At 49.5% G+C, this 25788-nt stretch overlaps 7 protein-coding genes across 7 annotated transcripts, besides 6 other annotated features; 4 read left to right on the plus strand and 3 right to left on the minus strand.

Annotated features, from left to right (window-relative positions):
- Nucleotides 1–2292: 2292 nt before the first annotated feature.
- Nucleotides 2293–3224, plus strand: NFIA_001960 (C2H2-type zinc finger protein; the record flags this gene model as incomplete). The annotated part of the gene is made up of 4 exons (XM_001258743.1): nucleotides 2293–2364; nucleotides 2420–2611; nucleotides 2676–2755; nucleotides 2828–3224. 4 exons carry the CDS (start codon nucleotides 2293–2295, stop codon nucleotides 3222–3224), a joined length of 741 nt encoding a protein of 246 aa, XP_001258744.1.
- Nucleotides 3225–3639: 415 nt separating this feature from the next.
- On the minus strand, nucleotides 3640–5890 carry gua1 (GMP synthase (glutamine-hydrolyzing); the record flags this gene model as incomplete). The annotated part of the gene is made up of 13 exons (XM_001258744.1): nucleotides 3640–3698; nucleotides 3749–3829; nucleotides 3879–3936; nucleotides 3987–4134; nucleotides 4195–4226; nucleotides 4277–4392; nucleotides 4447–4474; nucleotides 4527–5063; nucleotides 5120–5145; nucleotides 5199–5525; nucleotides 5577–5613; nucleotides 5672–5773; nucleotides 5822–5890. 13 exons carry the CDS (start codon nucleotides 5888–5890, stop codon nucleotides 3640–3642), a joined length of 1620 nt encoding a protein of 539 aa, XP_001258745.1.
- A 1351-nt stretch (nucleotides 5891–7241) lies between these two features.
- Nucleotides 7242–8836, plus strand: NFIA_001980 (MFS transporter; the record flags this gene model as incomplete). Its single annotated transcript, XM_001258745.1, has 3 exons — nucleotides 7242–7910; nucleotides 7960–8185; nucleotides 8232–8836. 3 exons carry the CDS (start codon nucleotides 7242–7244, stop codon nucleotides 8834–8836), a joined length of 1500 nt encoding a protein of 499 aa, XP_001258746.1.
- Nucleotides 8837–9037: 201 nt separating this feature from the next.
- NFIA_001990 (cell wall mannoprotein 1 family protein) lies at nucleotides 9038–9639 on the minus strand (the record flags this gene model as incomplete). The annotated part of the gene is made up of 2 exons (XM_001258746.1): nucleotides 9038–9229; nucleotides 9289–9639. 2 exons carry the CDS (start codon nucleotides 9637–9639, stop codon nucleotides 9038–9040), a joined length of 543 nt encoding a protein of 180 aa, XP_001258747.1.
- A 3631-nt stretch (nucleotides 9640–13270) lies between these two features.
- On the plus strand, nucleotides 13271–13918 carry NFIA_002000 (putative GPI anchored cell wall protein; the record flags this gene model as incomplete). The annotated part of the gene is made up of 1 exon (XM_001258747.1): nucleotides 13271–13918. One exon carries the CDS (start codon nucleotides 13271–13273, stop codon nucleotides 13916–13918), a length of 648 nt encoding a protein of 215 aa, XP_001258748.1.
- Nucleotides 13763–13811: a microsatellite.
- A 200-nt stretch (nucleotides 13919–14118) lies between the features above and the next one.
- Nucleotides 14119–14176: a microsatellite.
- Nucleotides 14119–14177: a microsatellite.
- Nucleotides 14178–17574: 3397 nt separating this feature from the next.
- Nucleotides 17575–18864, minus strand: NFIA_002010 (fungal specific transcription factor domain-containing protein; the record flags this gene model as incomplete). The annotated part of the gene is made up of 1 exon (XM_001258748.1): nucleotides 17575–18864. The coding sequence occupies one exon, from the start codon at nucleotides 18862–18864 to the stop codon at nucleotides 17575–17577; it is 1290 nt and encodes a 429-aa protein (XP_001258749.1).
- Nucleotides 18865–20019: 1155 nt separating this feature from the next.
- Nucleotides 20020–20049: a microsatellite.
- Nucleotides 20050–20418: 369 nt separating this feature from the next.
- Nucleotides 20419–25080, plus strand: NFIA_002020 (Ankyrin repeat protein; the record flags this gene model as incomplete). The annotated part of the gene is made up of 3 exons (XM_001258749.1): nucleotides 20419–21478; nucleotides 21529–22372; nucleotides 22437–25080. The coding sequence occupies 3 exons, from the start codon at nucleotides 20419–20421 to the stop codon at nucleotides 25078–25080; spliced, it is 4548 nt and encodes a 1515-aa protein (XP_001258750.1).
- Nucleotides 20996–21020: a microsatellite.
- Nucleotides 23209–24405: a microsatellite.
- Nucleotides 25081–25788: the final 708 nt, after the last annotated feature.

A 25788-nucleotide genomic window follows, 5' to 3' on the forward strand; every position in this document is an offset into this window, starting at 1 on the left:
AAAGACCTTGCAATTGGCGCAAGCGATCGTAGATCCAACCTAATCTTATACGGGGCCGAACCTACGGCACATCGATTTCCGTCTGTCCGAGAATGCTGTAGCCTATAGTGTATCGAGAATCTGCATCTTGGTTAGCGAAACGAACGCGTTATCCACGTCGGATCCGACTCGGCCGAGCAGATCTCACGCATGGAAACTGGTAGAACCATAAAGATAGTCGCTCATTCCTGCCCTTCTGATGACTCGGTTAGGTTCAATAGTCTCATCGTATTTCTTGCCTTTCAACTGCTAGAAGCCGTATCCGGGTCGTCGGCTTTGCAGCCTTGCAGCCATGATTGTGTTTTGTGGCTTGGGGAATTAGCCACAATATGCTGCTCAGCCACACTCTTTGTGGAATTCCAAATATGCAAGGAGTGATCGACTGTCAATCTGATCTGTTGCTTTGTTCCGACGTACTCCGTCGTGCAATCCTGGACAAATTGTGGCTGGTGGCACTAGATAATGGCTGGCAATAATACTCGCCAGCGTCAACTAACCCTAGGGCCCCCCTACTGCTTGAGGTGCAAATGATGAGGTGAGGACCCCTACTTGAATAGGTACTTGGCACCCTAAACTTAAGGTACTACTGGGCAGAAGGACACGGGATCGTAGGTTTCTAACCCAATTTGAAGGCTAGACAGGTAAAGGTTCGCGGCTACTCCATAGATTTAGCGCCAGAACAGAAAGGTAAAAGGGGATGCATGAGACATGTATGTTTCACACGGCAGTAAGCTTTAGGTGGATTAGAAAGTCTGATTTGGATGAACTGCCAGACACTAAGCAAGTCCTTTAGCCGACCTGCTTCCCTACAAGTAATGGTGTTGCTTCATATCTGGCTAATGTGAGATAGGGCTGCGAACTTGGGATCTACAGCCATTCGAAAAGTATACCTAGTGTTAGTCCACGGTTCCATTGGTGGACTATTTGTGGATCTCCCTCGATGAGCTTGCTGGAGGTAATCTCAGATTCTATGATCATGTATCTGTCCAGTGGCCAGTCCGGGCTCTGTTGTATGTATCTCATTCTCCAGATACGACTACCTACAATGCATTAGTCTCGCAATCCTTTCCTGAAGTCGACAGCGCTGCAATGACGACAGTGGCCAATTCTTTGAATGAATAACTGATTCCTGCTTGGGGTAAAGGACGTGGTAACATCCCGAAACATGGATAGGTATCCCCGTCGATACTCTCTGATGACGAATAGTAGTGATTCCCTCAAGTCCACAAATAACGAGAATGTCAAACTGCAAGTCCACAAATCCAAACAACTTCGAGAACTTACTACCGAGGGAGGAACAGTCGGACTGAGACACCCCTCTCGATAACTTAATATCGGGAGATCCTCTTGCTTTGAAGGATCCATCAAGCTTCGTCAGGTATATTGGGTCGAACATACGAATACCATGATGGGGAAGAGGATTGGGCTAGACCTGACAGATTCCAAGATCGACATTCGCAAGTTCATCCAGGGCCCCCAGTCATAATGCATCGTCTTCCGCCTCATTATGAACCAGTCCGACAGCTCGGCCGCTTAATGTCTCCGGATACCCAGATAGGTCGAGACGCATGACCTTGCATGAGTCGATTTGACTACCTGTTCAAGATTGAGTATTGTTCTTTGTCCGGCTTGGTGGACAGACCCAAAGGAGATCCATGATAGAGTAGAGATGCATTAGAGTGTCGTTCTCCAGGTTTGTCTGTCCCGTGAATTATCAGGGGCCGAATTAACAGGATATAGACATGGTTCCTTATGTCTCACCAAAGACCCCGTATACATGGTCCATTGCTCTCGCTCAAGCGCAATCTCTTGTAAACACATAGGCAATGACGCGTCTACAGCCGCCATTGGATAAAGCACCTGCACCTGTAGAAGGATCAACGAGATACTGTTTTCGGCTGCAATTGCATTGGCGTCCATTGGCCCCTGTTTCAGTCGCCACCATACCGGTGTGACTCCAGCCAGACCATTCTTGACATAAGATACCGGCACGCTTCAGAGGGAATTTCGGGAATACACCTATATTCCTGTAGCCTTGCCTTGCACACTGCAAAATACCTTGGCGTGATCGTGCATGCTCCAGATACGGAGTAGTGGTGGCTGTTGACCAGATCCTTCCGCCGATCGTCCCGTTGGCACGCAAAAGTACCAAGGGCGTCCCACTGGCAGATGTCCTCTGTGCTCGAATCCTTAATAACCATTGATTCTCCCCTCCCCCTCAGGATTTCTTTTCCGATAAATCAAAATACGACCATGGAAATGACCCCGGTGATGCTCCTGCCTAGCTTACGGAAGTTCAAGTGCCCCTGGGCGCACTGTGAAAAGGTCAACATCACCCTCTCTTTGACCGCACATATCAAAACTCATAAAAGTGTCACAGTCCTTCAATCGCAAGTCCGACCTTTGCCGACATCACCGCATCCACACCAAGGAACGACCATACCACTGCACCGTCAAAGGCTGCAACAAGAGCTTCGTCCAGCGCAGCGCGCTAACCGTCCACTTCCGCACGCATACCGGCGAACGCCCACACGTCTGCGACATTGCCGGCTGCGAGAAGGCCTTCTCGGACGTAGGTCCTAGTTCCTACTCAACCACACCACACCCACGCCCACGTACTAACGGCTACCTCGCAGTCCTCAAGTCTAGCCCGCCACCGGCGCACCCACACCGGCACAAAGCTGTACAATTGCCCAGAGAGAACATGTCACAAGAGGTACGACTCACCTCCCGTACGGCAGGATGCAAGACAGAAGACTAAATGATACCCACTTGGATGTGCGTTTAGCTTCACCCGCAGAGAAACGCTAGCGAACCATCTCCACCGCCATCATCCGGCCATCATGGGCCTGGCGCATCCGCAATCGCATACGCATACGCATACCTGTGAAGACGCAGCTTTTACGGAATCGCCGTCCCTGTATCAGAGTATATTGCCGCTGGCGACGAGCGGGATCTTGGAACCGGCGTTCTCCATGCAGCATGACCTTCCCGTGAGCTACGCGACGACACAAATGGGTGTACCGCTCCATTCGGCCTTCCCGCTGGCAATGCATGAGATGCAGTATTCGCTCTCCAGCGATTCTCTACAGCAGTTCCAGATCCTCGGGATCGTGGGGCTCACAGATCATCGCGTATTAGATTCTCCACAGGCGCTGAGCAATGGTTATGAGTTCACTGGGTGAAGGTGGGCATATGATGGCGCAATTTTACCTGGGATTGGGCACTATGGCGAGGATTCCGGTCTCTTGGTGAGTAGGATCGCTTTACTTTGTACTGGGTGTTTAACTGGATCATGCGCAGCGGGCACAAAGAGGGTTGGGAAAAGTGGGATAAACTGGAATATTTATCCAAGGAGTCGGAATTGTGGTGATTCGGTGCATTGAAGATTGAAGACGCAGTTTCAATGTCATACTCAGAACCAGGCAATACTCAGCCCTTCTGAACAGTGGCTAAAGATGAGGTAGTAAAGCAGCTTAGTCGCTGTAATCGCGTTTCGTTCTCTCGTGGTCTAGATAATCCATTGTGTCTGAGAATCTTGTAATTTTGTAACCCATCTAACTCCAATCCGATTGTATCGCTCTATATATCATGAAAAAATTACTCCATTTCAATGGTGGCAGGAGGCTTGCTAGAAATGTCGTAGAGGACACGGGAGACTACAACGCGTCAGCACTCATCCGGCAATTTGATCAAGACTGGAACTTACCACCGTGGACCTCGTTGATGATGCGGGTAGCGCACTTGCTCAAGAACTCGTTGTCGAAGGGGAAGGCACGAGCGGTCATGACTGATATGGCTTAGTACAAAGTCTTCATCGATTTCCAATGTCAACTTACAGTCGGTGGTCTCAACAGCACGAAGAATGATGATCTCAGCGTAGACGCGCTTGTCACCCTGTAAGACGGGTTAGACTGGAAACGATTTAAGAACGCAACTAAACGCACCATCACACCGACGGCCTTGCTGGGATCCAGGGCAGCGTAAGCCTGAGAGATCTTGTCATACAGACCGGCCTCGCGGATCATGGAGATGAAAATGTGATCGGCCTTTCTGGCGATGTCGACACGCTCGGGGGTGACTTCACCGAGGACCCTGCCGTTGCATTAGACCCGGAGAAACTTTGTTGGCTACTGAACCAACGGGGAAACCTACCGAATGGCAATACCAGGGCCCGGGAAAGGATGCTTTGACGTCGTCAGCAACTCGAAGACCATGCCCACGGTGGAGTACTCACTCTCATAACAAGCTCGTGGGCAATGCCCAGCTCTCTTCCAAGCTGGCGAACCTCGTCCTTGAAGAGCTCGCGGAGTGGCTCAATGAGCTTCATTCCTTGTCCCTCAATCATACGCTCTGTAACAAATTAGTAACTGGTGTCGTAACGATTAAAATGGTAGTAGAACTTACTAGGCAGTGCACCGACATTGTGATGTGTCTAAAGAAATGTATGAGTAACAGACTCCCCAAAATAAACGGGGGAAGCAAACCTTGATGGTGGCGGAAGGACCCTTGAACGAGATACTCTCAATCACATCGGGGTACAGAGTACCCTGGAGGAACCACTTGACCTTAGCACCAGAGTGCTCGGCCAAGGCCTCAATCTTCTCCGCCTCCTCCTCAAAGACGTCAATGAAGGTGGCACCGATGAACATGCGCTTCTTCTCAGGATCAGTGACACCCTTGAGGCCATCCAAAAAGCGCTTGCAGGCATCAACGACAGTCAGGTTGATACCAAGGTGCTTGTTCAGGGTCTCAGCCACGGTCTCGCACTCGTTCAAACGCATGCATCCGTTGTTGACAAGAACGGCGTGGAAACGGTCACCGATAGCCTCCTTCATGAGCTTGGCGGCAACGGTGGAGTCCACACCACCACTCACGGCACCGAGAACGTGATCGGTCTCACCAACCAGCTTCCGAATGCGAAGGATTTCCTGGTCAACGAACTTCGACATGGTCCAGTTGGGGTTGGCACCACAGATGTCGACGGCGAAATTGCGGAGGAGCTTGGCTCCATCGGGGGTGTGCTGCGCTTTGTTAGACATTCATTCACCTTGGCGACTATCGAGCGAAAGGATCATACTGTAACTTCGGGGTGGAACTGAATGCCTATGACTTCATTAATATCTTGTTGAAGGGTTGCGCGCCGATAGGGGAATTACCATAAACAGGCTTGGTCTCGTGTGCGATACCGGCATACTCGGAGTTTGCGGTAGTCGCAATGGTGTGGAAGCCATCGGGCAGTTTGACAAGCTTGTCACCGTGACTCATCCATACCTTGACGTGCTCCTCCAGACCAGCGAACAGCTTGTCGACATGTCCCTGGTTGTCGAGTCTCTTGGCGTTCAGGTCGGCATGGCCGTATTCGCGAGCAGTACCGGCGACAACGTTGTCCTTTCCGAGTCGGTAGGCAATTTCCTGAAGACCGTAGCAGATTCCGAGAACGGGAACACCGAGTTCGAAGACCGCAGGGTCAGCGTGGGGGGCACCTGATGGTCGTTAGGTTAAATTCGTCATGTAGTTCGCAGGGTGTCGCATACCGTCCTCGTATACACTGTAGGGGCCGCCAGAAAGGATCTTGAAAAGCCTTGTTAGTGATCGTCTGTCTAGCGCAGCGGACCGAGATATGACTCACAATTCCCTTGGGCTTGAATGGAAGGTCGGCCAGCTTCTGAGTGCATGGCAGCATCTCACTGTACACTCCGATCTCACGCAGTCTTCTGGTAATGAGATGGGTCTAATCAGTCAGCACAGGCCGTCATGTATGCCGCAAGTCTTAACTCACATATTGCGATCCGAAATCCAGAGTAAGGATCGTGTCGAACGTAGCCGACGGAATCTGTTCTTCAGCCATTGTGACAGGGTTTGACAGAATGAGACTGTCAACAGTGAACGATGATGAGATGTCAGATGCAAGGGAAAGTTGTAATGACTAGTCTCTTAGATCAATTGCCTGGAGCACAGCCGATGACTGCTGGTACCCAGCAGCGAGAAGGTTGCAACGCGGTGACTCGAGGGGAAATTTTTCTCTATGCGGGGCGGTGAAACACGCGGGGTTGAGCAATATTCGGCAGAAAATTCTTCTATTTTGGGTTATCAGTCATGAACCAATCATCATCCTCAGATAAGCAAACCCGCCCTAACCTTAAATAGTATAGCTCAGATGTCACTTTTCTCTTGTCATTTATAGAGTACTTACGGAGGACACGCTTTTCTTAACCAGAGTCCCAATTCATCACTTGTATGGGTCATCCAAGATACATCAACTAGTGGAACTGTGAGCCAAGGACATCCCATGCATACAGACGACCTACTTATCTGTCTCTCTAGGACACTGCACAATCATCAACTTCAGCAGAGCGTTCTAAGTTCTAACACATGGTCTGTCGTCTGCGGGGTCCGATCGGACTCCAAACATGTGTTTAGCGTGACGGCTTCAAACCCATATCGGTGCTGAACTGAAGCCAAATCACCACCTATCCGGAGATATGGGATGCCAATGGTGTTTCCACTAGAACCTCACCCTGTGAAGGTGGTTTCATAGGGCGTATACATATTGATGAAAGGTATTCTTCGTAGCAGGGGAGATGCGAAGGGTGAGAATTCCACCTCGTCAGACCAACGTATTTGGATATAACCTCCAATGGACTACTCTATCTAGCCCTTAGACATTTCTCTTTTATTTGCTATTCGGCAATGATCTTGCATTGACTGCCGACGCCGACCGGATAACCGGCATTGATGCATCGGACAACCCCCGCCCATATTATTGGGGGAAAGTGTGCACAAGCCTGGTAATAAAGTGTGCGCATTTTAATCCTGCACAAGATTTGACCTTGGACCAATGGCCTTGTCTAGATGGGATACTAAGGCCAGTAGTGCCTCTGATCGAGCTGAGTGTCGGTTGATTCCGCACTGGGGAAAAGGCGGGGGAGGGGATTGTCAACAATGGGAAGATTCGCAGTCGTCGTCATGGGATCGATGAGCTGTTCGTCTTGACTTATTTGTTCGCTACAATCTAAAGAACACCCTTGTATGACATTCCGGAATTCTCTTTATTGTGGACCTTTTGTGCTATTTCCCGCAGATTGACGCTCCCTCATCTTGTCACTTATCCGAAAAGACCTCGGCTGTGTATACAAATAAATACAGTGCGCAATGCGCTGGCCGACCGCAGAACGTCACGATCATCAGGAGCTGTGGCAATGAGCTGTGAAAAGTCAATCAGTCCTTCGGACCTGGAAAAGAATTTGGTTGTGCAACTCGAGAATCCAACATCAGATTGCTTTGTAACAGACTATGTAGCCTCGCATGTAGTCGATTGGGACGGGCCCGATGACCTTGCCAGGCCAGTCAACTGGCACAAGAAGCGGAAATGGCTGAATGTGACCAGCGTTGCTTTCCTCACTTTCCTTACCCCGTTGGCTTCCTCAATGGTAGCACCCGCCGGGGGATTGGTAATCGAGAGCTTCAACATCACCAGTGAGTCGCTGGCCAGTTTTGTTGTATCGATCTACCTCGTGGGGTTCGCTGTTGGGCCTCTGGTACTTGGACCCTTATCCGAGATCTATGGTCGTCTTCGGGTCTATCAAGCTTGCAATGCCGTCTTCATTGTTTGGAATATAGCTTGTGCGGTTTCACCAAACATCGGTTCCTTACTAGCCTTCCGGCTTTTCGCTGGAATAGCGGGAAGTTGTCCGCTTACACTGGGTGCTGGCTCAATTGCAGACCTATTTGTGCCAGAGGAACGAGGTGCAGCCATGTCGATCTATTCGATGGGTCCGTTGATGGGACCGGTGGTTGGTCCTATTGCTGGAGGATATCTGGCCGAAGCCGCCGGGTGGAGGTGGATATTCTGGGTCATTTCCATGGCAGTCAGTATCCTTTCTGATATAGAAGAAACGATCCTCTAACCTTGTCAAGGGCGGTGCGGTATTTGCATTTTCGCTCCTCTTTCAAACAGAAACCTACGAACCGGTCCTTCTACAACGACGCGCTGACCAGCTCAGAAAAGAGACGGGTGACATGATCCTGCGATCTAAACTCGCCCCGAACATCAGCGCCAGAGACAATTTCATCCGGTCAATTGTCCGACCCACAAAAATGCTTTTTCTCTCTCCCATAGTGGCGATCTTCTCTGTCTACCTCGGTACGTACACACGATCACTGCCACACTCGCTCACTGACCGAACCAGGAATCGTCTACGGCTATCTCTACCTCCTCTTCACGACAATCACCTCCGTCTACCAAACCACCTACCAATTTTCCCAGGGTGCCGCCGGCCTGACTTATCTCGGGATCGGCGTCGGCTCCCTCATCGGGCTCCTCATCTTCGGCACCATCTCCGACAAAATCCTCATCTACCTGACGAAACGAAACAACGGCGTACGCGAGCCTGAATTTCGCATGCCCCCGCTCATCCCAGGAAGCCTTTTTATCCCGATCGGACTGTTCTGGTACGGCTGGTCCGCCGAGAAACAACTACACTGGATGATGCCTATCGTGGGGACCGGATTGGTGGGATTCGGCATGCTAGCGTCCTTCCTGCCTATCCAGACATACCTGGTCGATGCATTCAGTGAGCATGCTGCGTCTGTGACGGCTTCGATGACGGTGGTTCGATCGTTGATAGGGGCGTTTTTGCCGCTGGCAGGGCCCGCCATGTATGCGAGGCTAGGGCTGGGATGGGGGAATTCGATGCTGGGGTTCATTTCGTTGGCGATGCTGCCGCTCCCTGTGGTGTTTTACTACTATGGGAAGAGGATTCGAACGTATCCGATATTCAAAGTGACTTTTTAGCTTTTATTTATGGAGTGCGGGACTAGTGTATTCAAGGAATATGCATTATCAACGGGATTCAATTGTCATACACAAATGTATTTCGTTCAGCGCAGTCTCGATCTAAACTGCAGCTGGTCATAACAATCATGGCCGTATCTCCAATCATTCAAAGTCCAGAGTAAATTATCATGTCACATCAAAGCATGTCCGGTAAACCCCTCACTGAGAGTAAGCCTTGATAGCATCAGCAAACAATCCCTGAACCCACTTCTCTCCACCGTCAATCTCCTCCGCATCCTTAGCATCCACGATCTTCTCAAGAGCATTAGGAAGCTCGGAAGAGAGAACACTCAGATTGTTGAGAATACGCAGCATATCGTCGCTCTTGCCAATCTCTTTGACCTGAGATTCCTACTCAAACATTAGTCTCTCCCGTCATGTATATTATCTAGCGCAAAAGGATGACTCACCTTGGCGACGATATCAGCAAGCAGATCACCCATGAAAGTGGGGTAAGGCTTCGCAAGAGCCTGCATCACAAACTTGCTGTCTTCGTCGGAAAGAGGAGCGGTGGCATGAGCGGCGTCGATGGCGCGATGAAGAGATACTTCAACGGCAGCCTCCTTCTTGGTGATGGCGGTGTACTGGGCAGGGTGTCCATCGAAGGCCTTGATTGCGTTGTCCAGGTTGGTGTACTTGTTTGCGGCGGCGTTGAGATTGTGCACAACGTCTTTGACAGTGTTAGGGACTGGAAGGGCACTGGTGCTGCTTATGAGGGTGGTGGCCACGAGGGCGCTGAAGAGACTCTTGATAGCAACCATCTTGGTTGTTGTTGTAGACCAGGTTTGTTGTTTGGGAAGCGAAGGATGTAGATTGGCTTAGAGAAGCTTGACAGTGAGGAGAATGCAGGTGGATGGATAGAGGAGGAGGACAGAGAAGGTGAGGTGAAAAGGGAGTATTTATATCTTATGCATGTGAGGCAGATGAGGCTAAATGCTCGCTTAGAGAGAAAGGTGAATATGGGAAATCAAAGATGAGGTGATAATGTCAATAGTGGATCCATGATATGCGTGGAATATTCCTGGACGGTGGAGTAAGATAATTCGTGGCATTTTTATGACCTTAATATCAAGACAAAAAGATAGTGGATCACTTATGATATTCACGCAATACTCCGGATTAAAGTAAACCGTCACTCCCTAGATGACAGCCTGGCCATGACCGTATAGTTAAGCAGGACCTAATTATCAAGACTCCCCTTCCACCCGCTCTCTCTACAAAGCGTGAATATTTACACTGTATACTAATATGAATATGGACCCTTTGAATGGTCAAGCCAGTTATAAATATCCATGATCAGGCCACGCTAAAACATCCCCTCTTTCGCTGTCGTGCCTTCTCCCACTGGCGGCTCGGAACGCCCGATTGTTCGAGATACCTGAGCTTCAACAGCGGGACCGGTTGGCCTTGCTGCTTGAATCCACATTCCTGGAAATTACTGCAGGCTGAGAGAACTGTAACGACGAGATGCTACGCAAACGAGGCGACACATGGGCTATTGCTATACGTGAGATCTAGAGCCTTCTTCCCTTTATGCATGGCACTAGACCTTGCTGATGTGAGCACAGAATATAAGCCCCAAGCACAAGGCCCTGGCACTATGTTTGAGGACATAACTGACATGGGTGATGAGGTAAGAGATTCCATCCTCCGCCAGCGGTATGACGGGCAAGAGTTGACTTTGGCTAGTCAGTATACTTCCAGTGCCTTATCTTTGCATATAGAGACACGTGAATTGCGATTCCCGCGGCACGATGCACGATTGCGCACTGGCAATTTGGCAAATACCAGTTTGCTTCTACTCGGAAGATTAATCTGCGATTGGATTGCGCATTTACTGATTAGAGGCATTGCCACTCTAATCCACACTATACATGGGTGTTGGTTGGCTCAGCAATATATCGCAGCGGGTCACCGGCATCAGCCTTGACCGAATGTAATTGAGTCTGGCTTGGCATGTGCCTTCATGCATTATTCGATGCAATGGGAAAGTCCCCGGTGCCAATTGCGACACCGTGGGACAAAGGCGCCCTTGTTCGGCTCGAGCTATGCACCCTGAGAAATGTTTTCTCATCGCAGTGAGAGTGAGACAGACACGCCTTGTTGTGTTTGGTGCCATTAAGCCCTTACGAACACGCAGTCCGCTGAAACTCCGCGCATTATGAATTACTTAAAGGCAGTCCTGGTATGGACTATTGCGCGCATTTATCCACTTGAAGCAGACTGAATTCTAAATCTGTCCTCGACGGCAATTTAATCTGTACCAAAATGTGTGGTGCACTGGAGTGAGACATTCTTACTTGGCATGGACGGGAGGGGCCTGGGGACTGTAACGGCGGCCCGGATTGCTCTCTAGGTGGGGAAACCCAAATTGGAGAATGAAAGAAAAGAGAGGGTAAGACAGCATCCATATGGGAGAAGAACATGAGGTGGATATGCATTGCATTGTTCAAGGGTCGCAGTCCAAGCAACCGTGCGGCCGTGCCCTCGCCAGATGAGCAACTTCGATTGCGTCCTTGGGGTTTAGGGTTTAGAACAATTCGTGAAACTCGGACTTCCGCTTACTCCCGTCGAACTAGGAGACCTCGGTTCGAGGGGCCAATTTGACCCTGAGCCCTACGCTACAACCTGGTCATCAATATGCAACGGTACCATTCGCACCGCTCAGTTATGGTCATCAAGCAGGCAGCGTTATTCGTACTTAAGATGGCCAAAGGAAGCATCAGCCTGGTGGTGGAGAATAAAGCAACTGGTGGCATACAGCAAAGCATTCAACGCCTTCTACCAGATTCTTTCATTATGTTCGGATCAGCAAGGGAGTTTAGAAGCATTATAATAAAGACAACTGACACATCCTGTATACTCTCAGAGTACTGACAGCTTCATTTTATATTCTCTACTACACGATACATCCCATCTTGCATTCTACCCTTCATGGCTGCGCCAAGGACCAGCTTGTGGATTTCCTCGTCCACAGATTAGGCCTCAACATTCATCTCCGGGGTGATCAGCGCGATTCGGTTGGAGCAATAAGTGAGATTTATGTTACAGTAGGATAGCAGATATCGATTGCTCCCCGAAGACAAGCTCGCGGCAAAGCGCAATTGTTCGTTTCATTAACCACTGGACAAGCAGCGAGGCTCTCTTCGAGACGTCCCCCTAAGGCTTCCATTCGCTACTCGTCCAATTGATGTTTAGCAACTGGCTCTCGACAGCAAAAAGCCCGTTTAATTAAGAGAAAAAATAGCTCAGCACAAGGGCCGCGGTTGTCATCAGGCGTCTGACACAGAAGGGCAGATTCCAGAATACAAAGGCTCAAAAACTCCCCGAGGACAAAGGCAGCAGCGGTCAACGCCGCACTAATAAACTTCCTGGGGTGTCTGACAGTGCCGATTGCCAGCCTGCTAGCCTGCTAACCGAGTGTGGCTCACATGATAACCCTTACCTCTGAGACTTAGACATGGTGGTGTTGGCACCATGGTAAGCTCCCTATTCCCTCCAGTCCACCACATGTTGATGTATGGGCTGCGTACCTACTTCCAGCAAAAACCCTACTCATTCATCCGGTTCCTACCTGAGAAATTCCGGACAGCTGTGGACTCAAGACTATCAATTACATAGGCAATACCCTGGCACCAATGCCAAGCATTGAAGAACCCACGGTGACGTCAGTGCAGGCCAGCATGGTCACTAATTTGGAAATTATATATGGGAACAACATAGTAGGGATCTGACGTCCCAGCTTGCGTATCACGGTTGCGAACAAAATATACAAAATTGCGGACTCCGAGGTGGCGCGCTGAAATACGAGCACGTTAGTTTCGACCCGGAATGCCACTCAACGACAAGGATTACAGTGTGCTGTCGATATGTACAACTTGGTTGGTAGAATGACTGACCCTAATGATTGATTGTTTCGTATTTATTTACCATCATTGTCCTTCAAGCCCCTCATCTGGATTTTGCCTCCAGAGTCTCGTCATCCCTGTACCACAGACAGACGATATTCTCAGCGTCTGCAGATCGGACCAACGCCCACCAATCGGCCACTGACGGCGTACTCTATCGTGCGAGCCTCGCAGTGGCGCAGTTAGTTCTTGACGGGGATAAAAAAAAGCTAAGCGACATAGAATCTGTGGATCATAGCATGCTAGATATCGAAGCCAGACGTGACAAGTGAGGGAAAAGTCCAATCGATATGGGGGATCGCGGCGGACCGCAATGTTACACAATGTGCTGTCTTCAGGGATTGCCCCTGTCATTGCAAGGCAGAACAATTTCTGATATCTCACATCTCACATATAAGATGAGAGCATCGGGCAGCAGAGTTCGGCATTCATTCCTGCCTGCCCCAGAAATTCAGCGACCATCTACTCAATCGATCTCCAAAAGATGCACTCCGCTTTTATCCTCCTCGCGGCTCTGGCTGCCACCGTTTCCGTGGAGGGAGCCGATGTCCAAGTGTTCCAACCAGGCCCCACGACCCTTCCTTTGCACGCCGTTGAGGCTAGCGTCGTCGATGCCAATGCTGCCGCCACCACTCTCGCCATCAAGTGCGAGGGAAACATATGCCCCCCCGGTGATCACTGCGCCCTCTGCAGCCCTTTCACCATCACCCAGGGCCCGTCCACCTACAGCGTCAGCGCAGTCTACTCAGCCTCGGCGGGTGGAGTCGAGGAAACGCACACTGTAGTACAAGACTGCGACATCACCTCATCCACTGAGTCGGCCACATGCACACTGTCCGCCAAAGTGGAAGTCTCGGCACTCGGAAGAAAGACCGTCACCTCGTCCTCGGCGACGGTTACCTTTCACTCTGGCGATATCTGGTATACGCCTGTTTTGGTGACCGCTGGCGCGGAGAAGTTGACGGCTTCTCGAGCGACGCAGACAGTGTCTGAAACAACGCAGACAGGGTCTACAGCAACGCAGACGGCTGGAAATGATGGTTCTGTTGCTGTAAATGCTGCGCCGGGGAATATGGGGCTCGGTCAGGCTGCTGTTGTGGCTGTCGCTGCCGCTGCAATTAGGTTTTGGTAGCTGCTTCAAGGGGTTAAACTACATACACTCTGGAGTACATTTTGGTTGCTTTGCCTCTGAACTTCCGCACGCTCTGTCGGTAAGTCGTTATGCTGATAGTGTCCAGTCAAAAGCACCTTAGTAAAGTTCTTAGCGCCATCTTTATAATGGCAACATATTTCATCGTATTCTACTCCTGTCCTTTCTTATGTTCAGGAGCCTAGTAGTAGTAGTAGTAGTAGTAGTAGTAGTAGTAGTAGTAGTAGTAGTAGTAGTAGTATTCATACCCCATACGGTGGCCCTCTCGGGGAGCTTCTATGCCGAGGACTCAGGAGCCTTGTGGTTAGATGAAATAGCCTTAAGCAGACTATCTGACAGAATAGTCAGCCCACATCCATACCAGCGTTGCCAACGCGACAAAGAAGCAGCCAACGTTCCATGCCGTTGCCCAGTCTCCGAAAGTGAGCTTAGCCGCGACGACCAGAACAAAAAGCAAAGTCACGGCTAAAGGTAATACGATGTGCTGCGAGCCAAATTCCCAATCTTCTCGGATTCTCACACCGTGGAACCGTAGCTCGCTTAATTCAGGGCAATGCCATTCGTCAAATCTCCTCAAGATATCACTGCGTTTTCTGAATGAGTCTTCTGGTAATTGTAGAGCACAGGTCAACACTTACAGGTGGCTATATACTAGCCCTTCTCTGTTAAGGAAACCGTTTAATGCAGCAAGACGAGGGTCTGAAAAGAACATTGTCAATAAGGACCGCGTATCGAGACGCGAGAGTTCCCGTTGCGCGTCATGATACTTCTGCTCAGGGCATTCTGCGTCGTCGATTATGTATGAGACACAGTCCAGGAAACATTCTACTCTGCCTGTCGATAGATTGTATTGGCAAGGGGGTTCCTGTGGCCGGTAATTTGTAATGATTTCTTCCAATCGTCTTCTTTCGCCATCCAAATCCTCTGTTGTATACATTGCCGTATAGATCGGCTTCATTTTGCCTCCTGACTTCAGGCCGGCGATTGACATCTTGAAAGATCCGTCAGTATCACTAGCAGATAAACTGCACGCTGTACTGTGACCTGACAAACCTTGACAATATCCACCTGCCTAACGCCAAAGAAAGGCAAATATCTTCTCCAGTGCCCTCTATAAGAGTACCATGCCCGGTGGATTTCTCGCCAAACGGCCACCTCATCAGTTGAATTTACAATATTCACTGGGATAATGTGGCAATGGTGCTTTTCACCCCAGCAGAGAAGGACCGCAGCACTTATGCCATCTCCGAGCATCGGCTCCAAGGCTTCTCCGAGGTCACTTTTGCGACACTCGTGTGATCCTTTGGTAATGATGGATGGCTGAGAACCTGCACTCATTCGCTCGGCGCTTTCACGATCAATACGTCCCCTATTTCTGTTACCCGCTGATGTTGTTGATATATTGCGACCACTGCAATAAGTGCCCGCTCCTGATGGGGTCAGAAGATTCAGCTCAATCCCTGCAAATGAAGAACTTTGTATGTAATTCGCGTTGGAGACGGGTAATGTAGGTAATTCTGGTGCGAAGAAGACTGATAACAGTCTACTCATCCACAATCTATCAAGGTAATTATGTTGCCAACGTTCAACACGTCTATGTCCGTTGGAGCGATCTCTTGAAGTGTTTTGTTCATCCGCGTCAACACGCCTAGGCCCCAGCAAAGCCCGTGGTGGGGGATGGATACTAGCCATTTTGCTCGACTCAGAGAAGGACGTCTGGTATCTGACGGGAGGAAGGGTTCAAGTTTAGGGAACGGTGTCAATATATACGTCTGGCCAAGTGGACCACGCCCTGCCAACTAAACCACACCTGTCTAGTTTACATTTGAGATGGAGGGTGTACTTTCAAGGATTTTCGGAGTCTAGCGCTCCTTTATTGGACGCCAATTAATCCGTTTATGCAGCATGCCTCCCAAGTAGGTACCTCAGCCTTGCTAGACGTCTGTGTGGGCGGTTAACCATGCGTTATTACTGCAGGGCTGGAGACACTTGTATGCATTAGCGTGACCATAGTGAGGGCTATCTTATTCCAACGGTCTGCCAGTCTTGTCATAGGACCTCCGTGGAACTCAGACAAAGATCGACTGATTTGGCCAGTTTAAGAGTAAGAGCCTTACCCCCCTCCCATGAATGTTCACAGTCGTAACAAAACTGCTCTTCAGAAAGGCATCTCACAGATCTAAAGAAACTTCAATCTCCATCTGGAAGTCAGATATAGAGGTATGAAAACGATTATGTGTGATTTGTAGTGATTACATATAGCATGGCCGAATCAGAATACCGCGGAGTAGGGGGATCAGAATAACACAACCTTTTAGAATCTTAGATGATCGAACCCATTCAAGTATAAGCGATCCGGAAGGACGGCGCTTAAACCTATAACAGATAGACCATTATTTACTTTCATTGCGGGCTACTGAGTTCTTCACCCCCGATACCGCCCCCTAGAGAGCTCATCGTCAGGATCTCAGCTACATCACTGACACTCATGCTCAAAACATTACAAGATTCCTTTGGAGGCAAAGTCACTCTTCAAGAATTGACTGAGTTCGCTATAAGGCTTAAGTCTGGCTGAGCACAGGGGAGTTTACTACCCCCTGTGGTACTAAATGAGGATTTTGTGTTTCGATATCCTGACTATATGGATTCGAATTTCATAGCAATATGTAGTATATGCGGTCAATAACATAGTGAAATAATCCAAAATCCATTTTGTAGAAACAGTCCGCCTTGCGAGGCATCTAAGCACAGCCACCAAAATGCTAAGCATAGCCTCCCCCCTTATCTAGAAGGTTAAGCATCCATATCAGCCTCCTGTAATCCACAGGTTTTAACAACATTTCCTCGAAGCTCAATTACAGAGCCTGCATCATTATCATGTCGGTCCCCCTTGGATGGAAAGAAGCGCGTACTGGAAGTTCACAAAAGGCTATGTTGCATATTAAGGATTATGATGCGAATAACTAGGCTAGAGATACTGTTTTTCGAATAGTACGTGGGTGATTATTCTATAGGTACAATTTCAGAGACTCGACTTTATGCTTGGTGTTATTAATAGTAATAGATGCTCCGGGATAGTAGTAATCAATATCAGAGATTTCCAATTTCCCAAATCCCTTGGTAGGGATTTTCATGGTCCTGAAATTGGAAAAAAGGATCACGCGTAACGTCCATAAAGGAAACATCGCCTGGAAACCCCAAGCCCGACCACGACAATGCTTCCCGTGGTAATTGTCCTTGACTTGGGCCATTGTCAGCTGCAATCGAGTTCGTACTGCTCCAAGACTCGGACTGCGCGTTCTCAGAAGCCGCCCGATGGTGCACTGTACTCGAGCACGGCGGCAACGCTTGACCTCCATCAGAAGTATCTACCGTCCTTGCGGAATGATGGAAGATCTCGGTCTCGACTGTCGTCTGGTCTGGATGCTTCTGCCCGGGAGGCTGTAAGAAGGACGCATCGAAGAGACCGCCACCTGGAGAGGCGAATGGAGTCTTGGTAGAATTATAGCAGAGAATGTCCCACATCAGTGCCGTATCTATTGAAAGTGTCCTGCGTGGTTGACGATGATCGCCCGAATGTGGACTGACGGCAAATGCTGATTGTATGAGGCCCTGGATTTTTTGATGCTATGTTTATGTTAGAAGATCGGCCCAGGGGAGGGATGAGGACTCACAATTGCCTGGACTCGGGGCCATTTGGTGGCCAAGTCACTCAAGAATCTCGTGCACGTCTCCAGCTTCCTTTGAGCAGAGTCCCTCACAGTGGGATCCGCGGCACGACAGTAGTAAATAAGGATCGTGGCGGCGATCGCCACGACATGGCCAAGGAAAGGGTCAGACAGTTGGTATTCCTTCTCGGTGATCATGTCAATGAGGCGAGCCGTCCACGTTGTGTGGATGAGTGCCAGCTCCGATGATGTCTTCCAGAAGGTGTTTGGTACTGCAAGCTGAGCAGACTGCTGAGGTCGCCACGAGTAGAGGAAAGGGTGATTCAAGACGCTGTGCACTGCATGGTAGGTGAACTGGAGGTACAGCCAGGGACTCCAGTACTCACGGGCACGATTTAATTCTTCTGGCGAACGCTCCTGAAACCGTACAGAATCGTATCGATGGGAGGTGGGAAACTTTGTTTCAATGTCCATCAGGTGAGCCCCGATGATACAGTAACCAGAGTCCACAGACCAAGGTGGCATGGGGTCTCCGCTGGCACAGTGCGAAACGTAATGCTGCACTTCGCTCCAAAGAGTGGATAACTGCACCATGTACACCCAGATTCCTCCTAAGGCATCGTTTTTCTGAGGATTCTGAGGTGGCTTCATCCCCATCTCCCGTGGAGAGTCGATGTTGACAGCCATGTACTTCGGGTTGTGAATGTCCCGCAGCATATTCAACTGCATGCTGTGGGGAGCGTATTGCTGATTAAGAAGATGGATGCTCCAGAACACCCTTCGCCGCTCCTCCAATGCAGGCGTGGATTCGCCTTCGTGCTGCTCAATGTCGAGACCTGCACATTTGGCGAGGTTTGTGGCAAGACCAATGTGTAGCCAAGCGAGATGGGTGTCATTAGCTAAGGGCACATTAATGACGTGTGACTTTGTCAGTCCAGGATGGATCTCACCAATGTATTCAGCTAATGCAATCAAACAGAGACATTGTAAGGTTGAGAGGTCCACGGTCCCCTGGACTATTCGGAACATGACATAGCTGCGAGCGGCCTCGGCGTATTGCCGACACATCTGGTCTGTTCGTCCGTCCAGAAACGGATCGTTCGAGTAGCGCAACGCGAGACTGAGTATGCCAAATAACACCTCGCTGCGACATTGTTCTGGAATGGAAAGACTATCTGGAAGGAAGAGCCATAGAGGTTGCTTGTGGCAGTATTGGAAATAAAGAGCAATACCCTCCGCAACGACCTCTTTTGGCGGCATCGCAAAGGGCAACGTATCTGCACTGTCGAGGGCTGTCTCATCACTAGGATTCCCTGATGTCAGAGACATTTCCCGCGTCCTGCTTGATTCCGATGTATTCCCGTGACTATGGAGGCCGCGAGAATACGCCTTGGGGGTTTCGGCATGGCGACTGGGTCTGCATCGATCAGCACTCACTCTTATACAGGGAGGAATGACAGCTATCCGCACATTGATCCTTCCAATATTGATTCCATCTTCTCTTCAAGCTGCTGCAATCGGCTCTCCTGCTTCGAATTAGTCTGCTCACTCTCCGCTCTGCAGGCCAGCCAGCCAGCCATACCAAGACCCGGTCGCTGCCTGGGGATCTCTGCGACGAGTCATAGCTCCTGCTATACTGGCATGTTTGTTGAAGTCGCGTGCAGCTCGAACATGCCGGTCTCTCGCCCGGACATCTTGTCTTCTTCCGCCTACCGACAGTCGGCAATCAAAGCTTCTTACAAATACCATTTGCTTCTGACTCGTACTCACCTACAGTTCTCACAGGCTTGATGTGATCTCTTGCTAACACGATTATTCATCAGGAGTACCTGCAGAAGGGCAAAGAGACGGAGGATATAAACACGCTGATAAGGTATGTTATGGCGTAAAGGTGCTTTAAAGCCGAGGGGGCGCGGGGTATTGGCTTCTGCATGATAACACGCGGACTAGCCGATCGCCAGTTGGCACCCTTGTGACCCACCCAGGAAACGATACCCAGAAGTGGAAAAGACATACTCGCGGTACTCCGTACCTACCGAGCAAAAAACTACGGTCGCCAAGGCCATTGCCCTTCTTGTTTTAGTAGGTGAGCAGTGCCGCCCTGAGGTCGCGCGACTTGGGTGAGTGGGTGCGTGGTGGGGGCTGAGCGAGGTGAGCAAGCAGGGGTGACCCTCGCGCGATGCTCACCTTTTCACGCGCGATTGGTGAGCCAAGGCGCCATTGATCCTTCGCGCTGGAACTAGTTTCAGATTCCCGGAGAATCTTACTAGCCGTATCTTATTTCAATAGGTTATCATCTATAATTTCTGGAAGTTACAGTTAGTGAGGCAAGAACATGAACGGGAAATAAGGGCAGGAATATATAAAGTGCGTTAAATTAGGGACTAAGATATATGATTTTTAGGGAATAGGGAAATCCCATCCTTATCCCATCCTTATCCCATCCCACGGTCAGCCTACATCATTGAATTCCCGGCGATATGCTTGGATCAGTATAAAGTAAAGGTAATTAATCAAAATCATATACAGAGAGGGATGGAGATAGACCATTTCTTAGGCAACATCAGGCAAATAAATATCAACATGTCAGGGGATCCCCGCAATTCGCAGCCACTAACAATTCCCGTACAAACGCCTTTGCCCTCTATCCCCACTGCTAGCGCAAGGCTGACTCAAAAGATGTGAATTAAATAATCCTGACATTTTCCAGCTGTTGTCCAGCCTCCAGCATTGTTCGCAGCATTTCCTACGACGAGACTCGACTCGCACGAAGATCAGCACCGGTCCTTCGCAAAGAATTTTTCAGATACTGCAATGGCCTCGACAAAGCCAGACACTGCTTCCCAAGTGCAGAGTAAGGCTAGCAAGCGAAGCGAAGCTGTAAGCCTGCCTCCAGAAAAGTACACAGTCGGCTGGATCTGTGCAGTCCCCTCTGAGCTGATAGCTGCGCGTGCAATGCTCGATGATGAACATGCGCAGCTGAAAACCCAGCCCAAACATGATGAAAACAGCTATATTTTGGGATGTATTGGAGGGCATAACGTCACCATTGCCTGCCTACCAGAATATGGTACCAACCGAGCAGCGATTGCTGCTAAATCAATGCAATCTACGTTTCCCAGTCTCCGATTCGGTGTGTTGGTGGGTGTCGGAGGCGGTGTTCCCAGTTCAGAGAACGACATTCGACTTGGTGACCTTGTTGTGTCTCTACCATCTGCACAAGGGGGGGGCGTGATACAATACGACCTGGGCAGGATGGAAATTGACGGGTTTCGTCGTCTTGGAACTTTAAACAAGCCTCCAGTATTGTTGAGGACTGCCATAACTACCCTACGAGCAACACGCAATCTGGGGCGAGAAATATCCAGGCTAGTCAATGAAGCGTTCAAAGGTGATCAACGTGATCAACGTGATCAAGAGTCAGACGAAGAGTCGGACGAAGAATGGAGTTATCCCATGACGGCCAAGGACATCTTGTTCAGTGCAAATTACAAACACATCGACAAGAACCGCACCTGTGAGGGGTGTGTTGTCGCCGCGAAGAAGGACGACATTGTTGACCGGCCTCCACGGCGGAGCACAAATCCTAAAATCCATTACGGCAACATCGCTTCCGGCAATGCAGTGATGAAGGACGGTCTTGAACGTGATCGTCTTGCAGAGAGGGATAATGTCATTTGCTTCGAGATGGAAGCTGCTGGTTTGATGGATGATTTCCCATGTCTGGTCATCCGGGGCGTCTGTGACTATGCGGACTCGCACAAGAATAAGAAGTGGCAGCCTTATGCAGCTGCTGTCGCTGCGGCATTTGCTAAGAAACTTCTGCTTATAGTCACTCCGCAAGCTGTCATGGACAACTTGGAACCCATAAAGGGTGAGTAGTGTTGGTCCATCAATAGGTATCAAAAGAGTGACGAGTTGCAGAGAATGTGGCCGAAATCCGATCTATAGCAGCAGCCACGAGGACTGTGGTGGAAAGCATACATCTTGACAGCCAATTCAGAAAGATCAAAGACTGGCTGTCCCCGCCGGATCCATCAACGAACTTCGTGAAAGCACTGAAAATGCATTATGAAGGAACGGGTTTATGGTTTCTTGAGAGTGAACTCTTTCAGCAGTGGAAGTCTGGATCACGTCAGCACCTCTGGCTCTACGGAATTCCAGGCTGTGGAAAGACTGTTCTCACCTCGACAATCATCGATCACCTCCGCCAGAACCAAAGTTGTTCTTCAACTCTTGTCCTGGATTTCTTCTTCGATTTCAGTGATACTCGTAAGCAGTCACTTGATCAACTGGTTCGCTCACTAGTTGCGCAGCTTTACTCCAGGTGCAAAGATTCGCGAGGGGAGCTCGACGCCTTGTTCACAAACTGTGAAGGAGGCGATCAACAGCCAACAACTGACTCCCTCCGTGCAACACTGGAGGCAATGGTGCAGCATGTCCAGAATGTTCAAATTGTTATAGATGCCCTGGATGAGTGTCAAACAAGAAAAGACTTGCTGTCTTGGATGCGAGAGCTGGCGACTTCCGATCACAGAAACATTTATCTCCTTGCCACAAGTCGGAGGGAAGACGAACTAGAATCGGAGCTCAAATCCTGGCTTTCCGAAGAAAGCTTCATTCCCATTCAACAAGGTCCTGTGGATGCTGATATTGGGGCATACATACATGGCACTCTTCGTGCTGATAACGAATTCCGAAGATGGCGGTCGAAGCCTGCCGTGCTAGAAGAGATCGAGACAGAACTGAGGAAGAAGGCGGACGGAATGTAAGATAAATCACTGCATCATGGTCCTGGCGTAATCGGGATGATAAAAGCTCACCGTTTGCAGGTTTAGGTGGGCTGCATGCCAGCTCGACGTTTTAGAAAAGTGTCTGCATCTTCGAGAGGTTCGCGAAGCGCTCGCTTCACTTCCTGAGACACTAGACGAAACATATGCTCGAATCATGACCAATATAAAGAAGGAACACAGAAAAGACGCGATCAAAATCTTGCAGTTTTTAACTTTCTCGGAACGACCCTTGACGGTTGGAGAAGCCGTAGATGCAATAGTGGTCGACCTTACCGCGGATTGTCAGTTCAACCCCGAGGAAAGACTGCCTGTTCCTGGAGAGATCGTTAGGATTTGTTCCAGTCTGGTGTCTCTGACAACTAGAGAAAACGATGACAATAGGGAAGAGGCCGTGATGCTGCTTCAATTAGCCCATTTCTCCGTCAAAGAATATCTCTCGTCCGGGCGCGTGGAAAAGGTATTTCAAGCCAGCATGACCGAAATAAGTGCACGGGCATGTATTACAAGAGTCTGCCTGGCGTATATGTTCTACTTTGGAGGGAAATGCCCTGCGGAGGAAATCAGAGTACGATTTCCTCTGGCGCAATACTCTGCACGATATTGGATAGATCATGCAAGACATGCTGAATCTAGAAAGGACGTTCAGGAAAGCATCTTACAGTTCCTGCTGAATGAAAGTGAGGCGTACGCAGCCTGGGGCTACCTCTTTGACCCAGATAAACCACAGGCCCAAGATCCACGACGTTTTCACATGGCAAGTCCATTGTACTACGCGTCATCAGGAGGTCTCACATATACAGTACGGTTATTGCTGGAGAAGGAAGCTGATGTCAATGCCCAAGGTGGGTTCTATGGCAATGCTCTCCAGGCTGCTTCCCGGATAGGCAATGAGAAGATAGTGCAGTTGCTCCTGGAGAAGGGAGCTGTTGTCAATGCCCAAGGTGGCTACTATGGCAATGCTCTCTATGCTGCTTCCTGGGGAGGCCATGGGAAGATAGTGCAGTTGCTCCAGGAGAAGGGAGCTGATGTCAATGCCCAAGGTGGCTACTATGGCAATCCTCTCCAGGCTGCTTCCTATCACGGCGATGAGAAGATAGTGCAGGTGCTCCTGGACAAGGGAGCCGATGTCAATGCCCAAGGTGGCTACTATGGTAATGCTCTCCAGGCTGCTTCCTATCATGGTGATGAGAAGATAGTGCAGTTGCTCCTGGAGAAGGGAGCTGACATCAATGCCCAAGGTGGTGAATATGGCAATGCTCTCCAGGCTGCTTCCAATCGAGGCCATGAGAAGATAGTGCAGATGCTCCTGGAGAAGGGGGCTGATGTCAATGCACAAGGTGGCTACCGTGGCAATGCTCTCCAGGCTGCTTCCTGGGGAGGCCATGGGAAGATAGTGCAGATGCTACTGGAGAAGGGAGCCGATGTCAATGCCCAAGGTGGCTACTTTGGCAATGCTCTCCAGGCTGCTTCCTTTCAGGGCGATGAGAGGATAGTGCAGATGCTACTGGAGAAGGGAGCTGATGTCAATACCCAAGGTGGCTACTTTGGCAATGCTCTCCAGGCTGCTTCCTATCGACGGCATGAGAAGATAGTGCAGATGCTCCTGGAGAAGGGAGCCAATGTCAATGCCCAAGGTGGTAGAGATGGCAATGCTCTCTATGCTGCTTCCTCTCAAGGCTATGAGAAGATAGTGAAGTTCCTCCTAGAGAAGGAAGCTGATGTCAATGCCCAAGGTGGCTACTATGGCAATCCTCTCCAGGCTGCTTCCTATCACGGCGATGAGAAGATAGTGCAGGTGCTCCTGGACAAGGGAGCCGATGTCAATGCCCAAGGTGGCTACTATGGTAATGCTCTCCAGGCTGCTTCCTATCATGGTGATGAGAAGATAGTGCAGTTGCTCCTGGAGAAGGGAGCTGACATCAATGCCCAAGGTGGTGAATATGGCAATGCTCTCCAGGCTGCTTCCAATCGAGGCCATGAGAAGATAGTGCAGTTGCTCCTAGAGAAGGAAGCCTTACCTCCTCGAAGCGCCACCGATAGGAATTGGGGCACCGCAGAGCAGCGATACAACCAGCTTTATCAACCAGGGCAGCCACGAGATATCTTCGAGGTTTTCAGTATTCTTCAACGCTGTGGGCGTGGGGAATTACCCCGCCCTATTATCTTGCAGATTCTGGATTTTGCCAGATATTGGCTGCTTTCCAGAGTTTGCAGGAAGGACCTTGTAAGTCTTGCCGAAGAGGACTGTCAAGAAAGGACACCATATTTAACCTCTGAGCCTATCCGGGGTCATGATTCCCCCGTTCGTGAGATCAAATTCATCATTTGGAGCCACGACCAAGGATTCAGTTCCTATCCCGAGAATCACGGCACCTTTGAAAACTCTTGGACATGGTTTGAACTTGAGATTGAAAGGCCACCAAAGAAACTAGTCCTTGACAGCCAGGAGGATTGCTTGGCGACAAATTTACACGCATGCATGGAGTTCCAGCGCCATTCGAAAATATATGGCCGTGCAGGATCTAGACAAAACGTTGGCTGGATAGCAAGACTCCAAGCCGGTGACAGGGTTTCAATCATTCCGATGGCCCGTTTTCCTGCCTGGACAAATTACGTGCGAGAAGCGTCCATTGAGATATATAGTACATGCCTGTTGTCTCAGCCACGCGTCTGCGATGACTAGCTGGTACTTTTCAATAAAAAGGTCGATTTCAGTGTGACAGATATATTGACTTCGTTTCTCTGTACCATGTACCTAGGCTGCGGCAACATCCGCGACGTATCCAAATCCGCATATCCGTGGACATGGATGTAATCTGATATCTACATATCCGCAACGATACGATATGGATAGTAAATGGTATCCGCAATGTGGATTTGGATATTTTGCGGATAGGCAAACAATATAAACATGGCTAAATCCATTACTACATAATTTATGCATGTTTTGTTTGTAATTTATCATTCTAGGGGTGTATAGAAAAGTCACCTTTCGAAATCCAAGTATCAAGGTATAGAGTCGCAGTAAAGACTATAGGACAAATTGCAGAAAAGGAGATACTACTTGCAAGTCTTCTATTAGGCTATGTGACTATGGTTTGATAAATTCATAATCCTCGAACCCTGATCAATAATGCCTCGGAAAAGTTGGGGGCCTTCTTGAATTTTTAGCGGCCCTATTGGCCCGCAGCGTCTCCACTTTCTTACAACCACGCACCCTGCCATTAGAGGGGGGGGGGGTAAACACGCGAGCCCCAGACGCGCCCTTCATTCTTCTAACTAGTTTGACTAGCCAGGGAATCTCACATACCACGTTTAGTCCCATTATTAGTTTCCAAGATGGATCGATTTATATATCTTCCAGAACACAGGGTATTGATCTGCAAGCTAT

This window comes from Aspergillus fischeri, genomic scaffold (assembly GCF_000149645.3).
Source record: "Aspergillus fischeri NRRL 181 1099437636265 genomic scaffold, whole genome shotgun sequence".
Lineage (NCBI taxonomy): Eukaryota > Fungi > Ascomycota > Eurotiomycetes > Eurotiales > Aspergillaceae > Aspergillus > Aspergillus fischeri.